Consider the following 14,686-nt stretch of genomic DNA (forward strand, 5'->3'; position numbering starts at 1 on the left):
TCTGGAAGTAAATACAAAACCTCCACTGGAATGTAGCAGGTGGTTGTAGTGGACAGGAGTAGCAGAGCAACCTAGAGCTGGACTCAATGCCAGTTCGAAGCTGGGAGAGCTGTCGCATGCCCCAGAACACAGTGGTTAAGGTGTCTAGCTGTAGACACGTAGTGTGCTGGCGCTGCAGCGTCACCGTCATTGCAAGATGGTCTCAATGCTGCAGGTAACTAAATATAGCTCTCTAGACTTCTCTGAGCTGTGCTTCTCAGTGAGACAGAACAATAAGGACCATCTACCTTCCAGTTAGGGCTGTTACAATGGCAGGCTACTCAGCAGAGACTCCTAGTTGGTACACAGTTTCATCAGTGCTTTTAGGCAGTTGCAATACCTGCTGTGCAAGCAGCCCCATGCACTTAGTTTTCCAGGCTATGGACTGTTCAAGGACTGGATAAAAACATTTGCCAGAAGCTTTACAGCATACTTACCTTCTGTCTCGAACTTGTAATGGCAAGTTTAATTCCTTGCTCTAAAGAATGAAAACTTGAAAGATGTAACTTAATGTACTGATATCTCTGATCTGGCATGCACAAACTTAATGTAAACACACTCTCCTTTCTTCTTCTCAGAAATCAACAAAAACAGTCCTTTGGCAAACCTAGCAATGGCTTATGTTCTAATCTTTTAGCCTTGAAGGACTGTAATAAGCCTGTAATTTCTAGAATATGGGGCAGTAGCGAAACATTTTTCACCCACCATTAATGCGCCTCATAGGATAGACAAGTTATGAAATATCTTCGCTTTTAATTCTTGGGACCTGAAATAGTCTTGTCCTTGGAATGAAGATTTCATACAGTCTTTCCCTCAAACTTGTAACTGCTGAGAGATTAATATGCTGCACAGTACTGTCTTCTCCACAGGCTCCTCACTTGAATTTTATTTGACCAGAACATGTAATGAAGTACAAGTAGATCTTAAGAACACGTCAGCTCCAAGTAATGATTTTTCTTATTGCTGGGTTTCCCACTGCATGAAAGGCCAGAGGATCTTTCTTTATTGCTGGATGTAAATGTGATTTTGGGCATGGAGTCCCTCTGCAAGGCTTGTCTGCTGTCACCCTTGGCAGTGATGACTGCACTGCATTTGTCATGAAGTTCCGAGGTAAGGGGTTTTGGTACACACTAAGGGTATACTGTTCTTCTTTTCCAGACCACGCGCGCGGAGTTTGATTTGCCTGAGTATTCTGTCCGACGACGGTACCAAGACTTTGACTGGTTGAGGAACAAGCTGGAAGAGTCTCAGCCAACGCATCTCATTCCCGTAGGTAGTAAGCAAGAGTCTGCTATTAAGGACAGTTCAGTCACCCTTAGGGTGATATTTTGGTGATAAGTCTTTTCAGATTTAAATACACTGCTCTATTCTCTTCTAGTATTTAGATTTACAGTACTTGATTCTCTTCTAGTGGAGTGGGAAGAGATTGCCATTCCTAATTGATTATGCAGCTTAGATTTTCTTAGGTGGCACACTGGAGAAGTGAGCTTTGACAGCCTGCTGTAGGACATGTGAGTGGTGACTACATTTGTTGTGGCATAAACGGAATACACTTGATCTGTTTGCTCAATTATTACATCTAGATTTCTGAGTATCTGAGGCATATGAAGTGCCACACAGGTACTTCAACTCCTAGTCTCCGTCAGTTTTCAAGATTGCCTTTTGAGCTAGTTTTAAAGGGAGCATTTTAAAACTATGTGTGTTAACATTTAATAGCAGAGACTTAGAATTCTTAGCCTCTGGCTTGGTAGGTATCACACACCTTCAGTAGGCAGAGGTTTAGCTGATGAGATTAGCTAAACTACTGTACCCCTTCTGTTGCTGAAGCTGATAGTCTGGACACCACGAGGAGGTTGATGCTAATCTTCAGCAGTGCGTTTTTCATGCTGCGGAAGATGTGAAAAGGTAAGAAGTATGCAATATTACCATCAAAAGCTCTTCTGAACAAAGAAATTTAAAAAGGCCTGTAGGAGGCGAGTTGTTGGGAAATAGCAATGCTGCTGACATACCTTGGCTTTCCCATCTGGAATCAGGGGGAAGTTTCTCTACTCTCCCTCCCTCAGCAAGGACTAGGCTACATGAGAGGTACTCAGGCTGTTCCAGGGTAGAGAGCTCTTTAAGTCCTTTCTTTCTCTTGGAAGTGCCTCTAAGTGGAACAATAATTCAGTCTCTCAAAGATAAGACATACTTCACAAAATCATGTGACACCACTAACTGGCAAAAAATATGTTTACTGAGGGGTAGGGAGAAGAGAGGGAGTAAGATTGCTGGGGTAAGATGGAGACATGAGACTGTGTTAGCTTCCCAGACCCTCTTTCTTCTCTCCCTGTTTTCTGAACGTCTGGAACTATGGAGGTTAAGCTTCTACAGATTCTTGAATATGCTACCAGGCTGACAGTCCTGCTTGAAGGCTGCAAGGCAATAAATAATAGTCTAGTAGCAGCAGATGAGTCACAGCCAGGGAATCAAGCTACTTTGCCGTGACCTGGAATTCATTGCACACAGAACGGCAAATTTGTCACAAGTGGCTCTTAATACTGGACATGAAAACGCCTGTAGAACGAGGCAATCTCTTTAAGTGCCTCTCTTGTAGAAAAGCTGGAAGCATAAGGATGTGCTGCCCTCTTTGATCTGCCTGGGCACAAGTGCAGTGCGATTGCAGTTACGGAATTTCCTATTAATCTCCTCCATGCAGTGGAATGGAAGGGAGGTTGCTGAATGCTTTATGTATTTATTGACTAGAAGTAGATGGGGAATAGAAGCTAAAGGCAGTTTCAGGTGCACAGTGCCTCAAGGGTATTCTGAAAGGATGTTTCAAGCCAAACTAAGAGTGCCTGTAACTGGAGATACTGCAATCCCTGGAGGCCTTCTGTCTAAGAAAATACCATTAAGGGGTTGTCTTCATAATTTTGGATTAGTCACTCTGCCTAAAACAAATGATGTGTCTTCTCAGTGCAGCAAGTCATGATAGCTTACACTTAGGAGCCCAAACTAAACCAAATATAGGTTTATTTTCATCTCTTTGGTTACCACTTTTTTTTTTTTTTTTTTAAAGTGATCTGAGATTTACCCTGATCTGTTCTTTTGAACAACAGTAAAAATGCTCTCAGCTCTCTCTCTCTCTAGACTAGAAAGGTAAGACTAACATGGCCAAAGATCTTGTTTTGGATGGTAATGTTTGGATACTTGAAGCCATTTGTGCCTTCAGTGGACTCTGCTCACACGTCACAGCAGGGGAAAGCAGACTTAGCCTGGAAGACTAGGAGGTAGGTGAGTGACATACAGTTAAAACAGGGTATCAGTTGCTAGCTGTGTGTACTGATTACTTGGAATGGGCCTCTGAAGACCCAAAATGTAAAGCAGTGTAACTGCTGCCATAGATAAAGCCAGGTTAAATAGCGAAAGTCTCTGTTATAGAGACGTGCCCTTCTATGGGTCTCAAATGCTCAAACTCTTGTGATTATTCAGTGCCAGTGTGCATGTGTTTAGCTGAAAGAACCCTAGTTCAATCAGTCTTGCAGCTTGTCTTTTTTCTCCTGCATATGGTGCTGAGGTAGTGATTTTCTGAATTTATTAAACAGTCCCAGCTAAAGTTTACGAAGTAAAGGAATAGTTTCTTCCTTCCTGAAGACTAATGCACTAAGCATTGTTTTTCTAAAGTCTAATTAGACTGTACCTTACACTGGTTTAACTAGAACAAATTATTTGAATGCTAAGCATAATAAGTCTTAAATTATAAGGGTGGGAAAGGCATATGCACACACTTTCTTTTCTTTGAATAACTTTTGACACAGATTTCAGGTGACAAAGACTCTTTGCAGGGGAGGGTCCTGGCTCCTGAATTGGGTGAAAGTAGCTGTCACTGCTAGCCCGGGAGTAAGCAGATTATCTGTCTGGCAGAATGTTTCACAAGAATAAAATGCAAAGCACAGTTTTAAAACTGTAGTGTCTATGCTGTCCAGAGAGAACAAAAGCAGATCTAGTGGCAGAGCTGAGATTAACTACGCTGAATCTTTAAGAGTTTTCTTCCATCTGAAGTGATACTTTGAGGTCTGGAATCTAAGTGTAACAGGGGGGACTGCAGAACTAGCAAGTCCGGAAGCTGAGCTGGGCTTCATCTCTGCAGTTCAGCTTAAAATGTAAGTGGTGGAGTCAAGACAGCAGTAAGATGCAAGAGCAGATATGTTGGCAGACCTCTGTCACTTACACAAATGCTCAGGAATGTCAGCTGTGGTAGATGACGAAGTGTGCAAGTGCTTGAGGAAGGCACTGGCCTGGACTGCTCAACCATGTGCTGCATCCAGCCTGCTGGATGTGCTCAGCGTGGTGCTATCGCTAAGACTTTGTGCTCTGCACAGAACAGCGCTGTCCAGGAGCTCTAAATTGTTTAGAATGGGGGCGAAAGAATAAGTAGAATTGTTAAATTTTCTGAGTTTCCTTGGGCTGAGCAGCCTTGCTTCAACATGGTGGGGTGCATGTGTGCGCATTGCTCCATGAGTAGCGTGCAGCTCTGCTGGCACCCTGTTTAGATGCTGGAGCTTGAACCTGGATAGCATTAGAGGGGAACACTCTCAGTGATGCTTGAAGTACTTGATGTGAGTACTGTCTGGGCTTCACTGGTGTGGCTCTCAGCTGAAGCCACTCAGTAGACTTGCTAGCATTAGACTAGACCAGCTAAAGGGTAATTCAGATCAAGGTTTACATCCCATCTGATGTATAGTTCCTGTTAGCAGACCTATTTCAGTTCTGTTAGGACTGCAGTTTGATTGCTTTCTGTGTGTTCAAATAGCAGAAGCAAGTTTTTTTACCTTTTGAATTTTGTGTGTTTTGCTTGTTTCTGACAGCCTCTTCCTGAGAAATTTGTGGTAAAGGGCGTTGTCGATCGCTTTTCTGAAGAGTTTGTGGAAACGAGGAGGAAGGCATTAGACAAATTCTTGAAGAGAATAACTGATCACCCGGTGCTTTCTTTTAATGAGCACTTCAATGTTTTTCTCACTGCCAAGGTAAGCCAGTAACTTCCAAACACAGTCATTGACAGGGGCAGCAGAACGGGTGTCTTTGCAGTCTCTTTTGAAATGAAGGTGTAAAGGCAGCAAGAAAACTACATGTGTAGGTTAGAACTTCCCCTAAAATACCACAGAGTTGCTGGTGACCCTGAATGTTGTGTGTGACAGACCCCTGTGTGTTACAATGCTAGGGGTTCCATTTGCTTGCAGGGAGAGCTGGTCTGCAGATTTACAAATTCAGTTCTCCAGATGTGCTTGTTTTGTATCCTTGTTTCTGGAATGTGCTCCGCTGATGCAAGAGAGCTTCAGAATTTAGAAAATTGTAGAATTTGTAAAATCCTCTTTTGCAGGAGTGAGGGAGGAGGAGAGACCTCTCCTGCACAAAAGTTTGCAGATTTCTTGACTTGTGTGTGCCTTCTAAACTGCTTGCCTTTGTTTCCCTCAAAATTAAGCATGAAGACCTCATTCTTGTTTGTTCTCAGTCAACAACTTACGCTCTTCTTCTCTGTGACTCTGCCAGCAATGGTGCAATTTTGTTTAGCTGTCTTTTGAAGCGCATTTTAAATAAGACTAGGAGGACCTAAAGTCATGCTTGGGTTTGACCTGATAAGGGAGGAAAACTGTAAAAGCACGTCTTTCCAATGTCACGTTACGCTAGCTCACTCAAATGTGACACTTAATCTGAGCTCACTTCAGGCTAATACTGCACTTGTTGGTAACATGAGACTCAATCTCAAGTTTCCTTTTATTTCTCCTCCATGGTGAACTTAACCGCTGAAACAAGACAGAAATGCAGAATTTGTTTAGCACCTTGATAGTTAAATGTCAGATAGCTTTGTTCTGCTTTCCAGCTGTCAAAGCATGATGCAACTTCCTTAGCTGCTTAGTTGTCATCATCTACCCCTGTAAAATGACTGGTGAGGGCTCTGTCCTCAGCCCTGGGCAGGGCCTGCTGTGAGAATACAGAGCGTCCAGGGAAACAGACGGAAAAGGACACGTGTTATTCTGGCTGTCCCAGGTGTTGGAACTAGCTGTATTGCAGCAGTGAGGTGTCAGTTCCGTGTCCTAGGACTTCAGAATTAAGTCACTGCAGAAAGTCATGAGACCACCTTCTGGCTGAAAAAGATAAACCAACCTTTCTTTAAGTTCCCTGTTTGGACGAGTAACACACCAGAATGCTTGAGAAAGTGAATAATTTTGACTTAAAGGGTCTTTTTATGCTGTCTGCTTGCAGGCAGAAGGCAAGGGTCAAGGAATTGCTGCATTTAAATGCAAACATAATTCAAAATTATAGTAGCTGCTAAGATGTCTGGTTCTCTTAATCAGAATTATATTTGACTTATAAGTACCATAGTGTGGGGTTTGAAGATGGCTGTTGCATTTTTTTTTTTTTTTTAAAGAACACTTAAGCTTTTAGTCTGGTCTGCAATACCGTGTCTTGATTCTTGAGCTCTACAAGTCTTCTTGGTTTGAAAACATCTCTCCCTCAGGCTGCATAGGATAGCTTAGTTAGAGATCTTAAACCTGGTTTGAGATATTGAAGAGTGACACCTGCTGGAAGGAGTAAAATGCAAAATGGACACATTCTGGCTAACTAAAACTAGTTCGTTCTTTCTTTCTGATGTGGCATCAAGGTGAAATCCTCCAAAGATGATAGGCAGACAACCTTGTTAATATAAGTTGTCTGAATGTTGATTCATGCAGACGTGAAAAGCATCGTCAAGGAGGTTTAAGCTTTCAGTGCAGTTCAACATGGCTACATCTGACCCAGCCTGAGCTGCAGTCAGCCTTGCAGAAAAGCTGTGCTGGTCTCCCTATGCTGGGCTTTTGCAGTGTACAGTCTGCCCCTGCCTCCTACCTGACCACACCTCTGGTGTGAGGAGACTGCTGACCAAATAGCCATGCAATAGCTGTGTATTAACTCATCAGAGCCAGCTGGTGCATTTGCATAATACTGATACTATGGGCTGTTACTTGAAAGTATGTGTGGATAAATGGCTTGAACAGTATTGATAGCAACAGAGCTATTAATGTCAGTAGTTCCTTGATGACAGTATAGGAAGTTGTGAAAGTCTGGCCAAATGCAAAGGTGAACCGCTTACTCATTGATAGTGTACTTCATGTCATTCTCCTGGATAGCTTATCTCCATCTAGAGGTATTCTTAAAACTGTGCTCAGATGTACAACTTGTACAAAGTGAGGCTTTGCCCAAGGCTACATGTTGCATGTAATCTCTTGCCTTCACAAGGTTTGATTTTTAACTGGCAAATATCCTTCCCTGCATTAATCTTCCAACATTAAAGTGAAATATCTCTAGCCTTTTTTTTTTAAATTCCTAGGATCTTAATGCCTACAAAAAGCAAGGAATGGCATTGCTGTCAAAAGTGGGAGAGTCTGTCAAATATGTCACAGGAGGCTACAAATTAAGAAGTCGACCACTGGAGTTTGCAGCCATTGGGGAGTATCTGGACACATTCTCTCTAAAGCTTGGTACCATTGACAGAATAGCGCAACGGATAATCAAGGAACAGTTGGGTAAGGACACAAGGTGCCCTAAGATAACACTTGGCCTTGAGTGCTCTGTATCTTGTTCTGGTTGATGGCATGACCGAGACAACTTGTGTCAATGATTCTGGCCTGTACTGACCCAAACACAGAGCAAAATCTAATACCTCTTGCAGATACAAAAGAGGCCCAAAGCCTAACACAGTATTTTAGCTCAATTTCCCAATATTTTTTTGAAGTCGCTCTTGTTGTTATACCAACCTACTTTATCTTACTGGAGTTATTTTTGGAAAGACTTCTGGGAGGGTGAAAAACTTGTGGATTCCATCTGGAGGAGTTCAGATGGAGTTCCTAGCTGAAGGTAACATTTACAGGCCTGTCTTAGCAGAGCCAAGGTTTACATATGTTTTAAAAAAAATATATTTTGGATACTGCACAGGTGCAAGTGTCTTTGTACTGGAAACTTCTAGGAACAGTCAGTTAAATGAGACCACACCTGGAATATTGTGTCCAGTTCTGGGCCCCTCAATTCCAGAAGGACAGGGAACGGCTGGAGAGAGTCCAGCGCAGGGCAACGAAGATGATGAAGGGAGTGGAGCATCTCCGTTATGAGGAAAGGCTGAGGGAGCTGGGGCTCTTTAACTTGGAGAAGAAGAGACTGAGGGGTGACCTCGTTAATGTTTACAGATATATAAAGGGTGAGTGTCATGAGGATGGAGCCAGGCTCTTCTCAGTGACAACCCGTGATAGGACAAGGGGTAATGGGTTTAAACTGGAACACAAGAGGTTCCACTTAAATTTAAGAAGAAACTTCTCAGTGAGGGTGACAGACACTGGAACAGGCTGCCCAGGGAGGTTGTGGAGTCTCCTGCTCTGGAGGCATTCAAGACCTGCCTGGATGCCTTCCTTTATAACCTCACCTAGGTGTTCCTGCTCTGGCAGGGGGATTGGGCTAGATGATCTTTTGAGGTCCCTTCCAATCCCAAACATACTGTGATACTGTGTGATTCTGTGAAACTGGAGTCAGCTTTTACCTGTCACCTGTGCAGCCATAGAACTCTGTCTATTAAGATGCTAATGCAACACAAGACGTGACTCCTGGAGGAGTTAATGTTTGCCAAGTTTGGTGCATAGTTTCTCCTGTTTGGTGTGTTTGCAGATCCTTGTGCCTCACTTTTACTCTGCTAATCTACTTTTCCATCTGCCTCTTACAGAATACTTGGTGGAACTGCGAGAATATGGACCTGTTTATTCAACCTGGGGAGGGCTGGAGGTTGAGCTATCTGAGCCACTGGAAGGGGTGTCTGCTTGTATTGGAAACTGCTGCACAGCTCTTGAAGAACTCAGTGAAGACATGACAGAAGATTTCCTGCCTGTCCTTAGGGAATATATATTGTACTCGGAGTCGATGAAGGTAGAGAGCCCTCTGGCAGAAGACACTGTCATTGTGTTTGCATGGAATGATATCTCAGCAATTTAATTCTTTCTGACAGTTGGACGGGCTGGTGGTGGGAAAAGTGAGTAGGTAAATGATACATTAAAGAGGAGGATGTTTTCATAATCAGAACAAAACTAGGTATTTTCAGTAGCAGGGTACTGCATGGGTAGCATTATCTATCTGCTCTGCTATTCAGTCAGTCTGAGGTCAGAAATGCTGGAGGTGCAAGCCAAGTGTTGAAGAGTTTCTCCTTTGTCAGAGTGGCAGGTGGTAATGCATAGGAGCATCCTAGAGCTGCCTAGAGTCTTGTCTTCGAATTGTTAGTCCGTTGTGGATCAGCTCTTTGCTGCTGGGTCAGTGTCTGGCCATGCAGAAAAGGTGGCATTAGCAGCTTCTGTCACTTTTATGCGGCAGGGTTGGGTGGCTCCTTCTAGAATTGTGTCCCCATGATAGACACTGCTTCGTCTCTCATCCTCGTGCTCTAGGCAGGACACATCTGTTGTAAAGTTAAGTTCTGCATACCAAATAGCTGCTTAAAGATGTTGGTTGCAACTCTTAATCTCTCTAAGAACTTGATATCTAACTGCTTGTGCAGAAATAATAAAAGCTACTTCAATGCATATTTTATCCTCTTGAAGTTAAGGAGCAATGGTAGTCAATCCCATTGCATGGCATGAAGAACTACTGAGTTATCTGCAATGAAAACTGAAACCAAGGACTCTATTATAGTTTGGCTGTTGGAGCTTTTCACCACCTGCCCATGGTATGGAATGTTTCAGCAGTCCCTCTACAGGGTACTAAGAGACAAATTCCTTCTGAGGACTTTTCCCTTGAAATAACTGCTACAAGGCTATGGTATTCACTCCTTTAGAGATGTAATAGCCTGGTATAAACCTACGGTCTGAATATGGTGGTCCTTCTCTGTCTTAATCATGGTCATCCTATACTTCTCAAACTGAGAAGTGCAACACTTGCAGACTTATTTTCCCAGCTTCGGATGGCTGGTTGTATGGCTCACACCTTGCTTGGTTGAAGTGCTTTTGCAGAAGGCTTTGTGCTAATTCCCAGAGTATGCCCTTTCCTGTCATCATAGTGACACCAGGATAAATGAGGTGTGTTTTCTTTACAATACTATTAACACCTAAGCATTGCTGGAACACCTTGATCTGTAGCTGTAAGCCCTGACCCAGGATGTTCAGACTTACCCTTGTTCTATAGGAAGGGCAAGGGTGTGTGTGTACTTGCAAAGAAACAGAGCACGAGACTAGTGGTTAAAGCTTTTAGCCCAGAACATCTGGATTTTGATGCTACAGATGTCATGGCATACTGGAGATGGCATCTGAAGTGGCAGGCTAAGCTGTGGAGGCGCCTTTCACAAGTGTAGCAGAGGATTATTTTTTTATAAGCTAAAAAGCAAGCATTTCTTTAGCTGAAGAGGTACTTCAGGCGGTTAAACACCACTTACTGCAGGGAGACAGGCGTTAAAGACTTGCAGCTAGAATACCTGTTGGCAGCCCCATTCTAAAAGGGCTCTTGACAGATGATGGCGAAGACACTAAGTGCAGTCTCCAAGCCAACAGGTATTCTAAATGCAGGTCTTTAATGCCGCTCTCCCTGTGGTAAGTGGTGTTTAACTGCCTGAAGTACCTCTTCAGCTGAAGAAACACTTGCTTTTTAGCTTAATTTCTAGACTGTTGACTTGACTTTCTAGTGCCCTAAAGAATTCACTCTTCCTGTCAGTTGTTCTCTGGTAACAGGCTTTGTAACTCTGGTAATTGGTGCTTTGGAATTGCTTGGATCTGGAAACCACACTTGCAAAATAGGAGCTGATAGCAGATGAGGATTATGCCGCTTACTGTCCAGCTTGGGCATCTCATTAGCTTTACTCTGTCTGAATATCAAGAATAAAAACTATTTCTAGCCAAGGCAGACTGTTCCTATTTTCCTGCCCTCCTGAACACCAAAAACTAAAATCTCATGCATCATACTAAGTGCAGTTTTCTTACGCTAGAACGTATCAGTCTGTTGCTATTTCTGTGGGAAGTGTCTACAGAACTGTCTTCCTAGACTTCACAAAACTGAGTAAGTAACTGTGTAAAAGGAGGCTGTTCTTGGAGTTACTGGAGCAGGAGGTTTCTGCTGAAAGGGCTGCCCTCTTCACTACCAGTGCAGTCCTGTTCACCAGCTGTTGTGAGGCCTGCTTGTGAAATTAAAGTCTGTGTTTGTCTTTCAGAGCACAGATTTTGGATAGGATGCTTGATGAAAGATCTTTAGGTACTAGGAGCTCAGTGCAGCCTTGATGGCTTGCTTGGTTGCACACTGTGCCCCAGGCATAGGTATGGGAATGTGATTTGTAGAGCAGTTCTAGCTGTGTGAATGTCCCTCAGTGTAAGAACTGTCAGGTTATCTTTACTGTTTTAGCAATGGACATTAACCTTTGTATCTCTAGGACAGTTGCTGTACCTGGAGTTGGTGGCAGCCTGAGGGTACTCCACATATTGGGGTAGAGCCTGCTACTTCTGCTTGAAACAAATATTATCGTGGAATCATAGAATGTCCTGAGTTGGAAGGGACCCACAAGGATCATGGAGTCCAACTCCTGTCCCTGCACAGGACAACCCCACAGTTCACACCGTGTGTCTGAGGGAGTTGTCCAGTCTCTTCTTGAACACTGTCAGGCTTGGGGCCGTGACACCTCCCTGGGGAGCCTGTTCCAGTGTCCAGCACCCTCTGGGTGAAGGACCTTTTCCTAATGTCCAACCTGAACCTCCCCAGGCAGGGAGGTTTTGTCTGACTCCAGGGAAGTCTTTTGTTTGAAAGGTTTGCAGAGCTGGGGAGAGGCAGGTATTGTGGGATTGAGTTAAAATGTGTGCTGGTAGTGTCTAGGAGAGACCCTTTCTAAAACGCAGGGCAAGTAACAGGTGCCTTGAATAATCCTGGTGCAGTGAGGCCCTTGGCAGCAAATGTGTGTTACTGTTGCAAAGGAGTGATTTAGGGTTCTGCTTACTGCAGAACAATGTTTAGATTTCTCAAACAGAAGTGTGATTCAAAAAGAGTTCGGTGGCAGGTTCCCTCTGTTATTTACGGCATGGGGGAAACATGCCAAGCCGAATGCTGCTGACCTCTCCGGGAGCCTGATACCTGTTTGTAGACCAAACTTTCAGGTGTCTTCCCTCCCTGATAACCATTCACTCTGGAGTCTGTTTTAGAACTCCAGAGGCAAACTTCCAGTTGAGGCAAGATAACTGTGTACAGAGCAGACTTGCAGGAAAGAAAATTTTCAGAAAAAATCTTTAATGGCGTAGAATAGCAAGAGGGCTGGCTCAAGCTTGGTACCTGTGCAGAGGTCCAACCGGAGCATGGGAAACCAGACTTTGATATCTCTACAGACCATTCATGCCATGATTCAGTCCAATAGCAATATTTCAGTTTGGGGTCTTCTTGCTTCTCACTGATCTTTTTCACTGATTTCATATGTGCCTTTGTTTGGTTCATCTGTAGATATTGTTTATAGTCTATAGCCTTGCAGGTGTTGTTTAGTCTGAATAAATCCTTTTCTTCTCAGTGATGTGCAAAACAGGCTGTATCTTGCAAGCATTCTGTGTAGTTCGTAGTTGCCTTTGGTAAATACGAGCAGAACTTTACAGCTCAAGATTTTAGCAAATCAAACTTAATAACATGAAGCAGAGAGTATATTAAAAATAATATGACCTTATACTTCTAGATGATTCATTACATTTAGTATGCATGCACTTAATCTAGGTGATTGATATGAAACTTAAATTGGGGTCATCCACTGACCTGTGAGTAGTAAAACCATTGTCATACAGTCAGCTTATTTAACAGGGAGGGCTCACAGTAGCTCACCTAGGCTGTCATATTTACAGAATAAAACATTTGACTCGTAGTCAGATTGCATACAATGGGAAAGGTCTGCATGAGACTCCCTGAACCCACAACTTATTGGTGATCAGTGTGCTGTTCTGCTTCCTTGTGGGTCTCCTGGAAGGAGTTCTTGGTCCAGCTGCAGCTCAGGCCTTCAGCTCCTCTGGAGCAGACTGCTCTGGTTTGGCTGAGGGGGTTCAAATGCATCTGTCACAGGTACCACACTTTTTGCACTTTGCTGGTATTCTAGAGGAAGGCAAGTGCAGAGGACAAACTCCATTCTCCATAATTTAGTGCTGATATTGAAATGTTATATGGATGATGTCTGCTTAACACTGCCAGAAAGGCTTGTCAGATGATGTGATCCCCAGCTGTGGGCTAGGACATTACTTTTAATGCATGTTCAAAGTAGGCAGCGCAAGGACAGCTAGCTGTCTCTAGTGATGTGCAGTAAATGAGGATCCGCTTGTGAGGTCTAGTTGTAGTAGGAAGCTATGTGGTGTGCAAGTGGCATAGGATTCTGATTTGAGAAAGAAGACTGTGGCAAACTCCTGAAGCTCCTTTGAGCATACGGGCCAAGGTGAAATGTTTCAGCTATATACAAAATGGAGAAGGACTTGCCTTACTGAAAGCAAGCTAAGTCATACTTGTACAGGGACCAGTGGTTTAATTCTGTCCTCAAATAACCAAAATGTGGTGTGTGAGTTTTTTCTGTTTGGTGTTGGTTTCTTCCAACTCTTTTTTTTTTTTTTTTATTCTCTCTCCATTATTTTTAATTTTTTTTCTCTCTAAATGAGGCCTTAACTATCAGAAGTATTTCATGGGCTGTGGTAAGTCTGGGGACACATGGTAGAGAGCTTTTCAGAGAAGCTGCTGAAGCATTAATGCATTCATCTACAACTGAGAAAAGAGATTGCCTGGAGGTGCCGGAGGAAACGCTTCCTTTCACATATCGATGAGTGAAATGGAAGGCAATATTTTTTCATCGCTTACAGGTCAGCCGTTAATGGATACTTAGAGCTGTATTCAGAAGCATATTGTTAATGGTCCACAGTGGATGGACTTGAGCACTTAAGGAGAAATAAGATACCTGCCCTTTGAATCTAGTCTGCCGATATGATGCTTGTTCATCATTGGCTACTCCTGGTATGGATCCAGCTTACTGCGCTAACTCCACGCTCCTAAAGGCTGAATGCAGTTGCTGGAGGCAGTTGTTTTTCTGAGAAGACACTTCAGTTTACTCAGGTTCAAGAGGTAATACAGAGTAGAAATGCCTATTAAAATATCTCAGGCTTTTGTTGCATTGGTAACCTCAGTCACTTAAGGACTATTCCACATAGTTGCTTAGATTCCAAAAGGAATGGGAATGCTGTGTTTTTTCAAGCAAACATGATCAATGGCATGCTTGCTTGCATCAATGTGGGGACAAAAGGGAGGGTTAAGGTGTTGAAGACTAACTTTGCAGTTTTGCCCCCCCTTTTTTTTTTTCCCTGAAACCGATATCAACTTTGTGAATGCGATGCCATTCCCATTTATCACAGGGTGAAGTTTGTAGCAATATGGATTGCAGTCTCCTGTCTCTAGTCTAGAGCAACTGCATTGGAGACCTTCCCTTAGCTTAGGGGGAAGATGATGATAGTAGATACAGGATTTGTACCTCTTTAATTAGGAAACAGATCTTGGCTACACTGGCTCTTATAACCACTCTTTTAAATAGGTATTGCTGTAAGCAGCACTGTACATGACTAGTCCTGCTCTACTAGCATTGTCTGAAACTGCTAAAATGGCTACATACCATACTCCTTTTGTTCTA

General features: G+C 43.2%; 1 protein-coding gene across 1 annotated transcript in view; it reads left to right on the top strand.

The window, feature by feature from the left end:
* SNX30 (sorting nexin family member 30) overlaps positions 1 to 14,686 on the top strand; it is a 53,257-nt gene that overhangs the window by 25,014 nt on the left and 13,557 nt on the right. Inside the window, exons 3-6 of the mRNA XM_013370779.3 lie at positions 1,198 to 1,308; positions 4,884 to 5,042; positions 7,385 to 7,580; positions 8,765 to 8,964. Coding sequence (XP_013226233.2) covers positions 1,198 to 1,308; positions 4,884 to 5,042; positions 7,385 to 7,580; positions 8,765 to 8,964 — 666 coding nt within the window. The remainder of the gene's footprint in view (positions 1 to 1,197; positions 1,309 to 4,883; positions 5,043 to 7,384; positions 7,581 to 8,764; positions 8,965 to 14,686) is intronic.

This window comes from Columba livia, chromosome Z (genome assembly GCF_036013475.1).
Source record: "Columba livia isolate bColLiv1 breed racing homer chromosome Z, bColLiv1.pat.W.v2, whole genome shotgun sequence".
Classification (NCBI taxonomy): Eukaryota; Metazoa; Chordata; class Aves; order Columbiformes; family Columbidae; genus Columba; species Columba livia.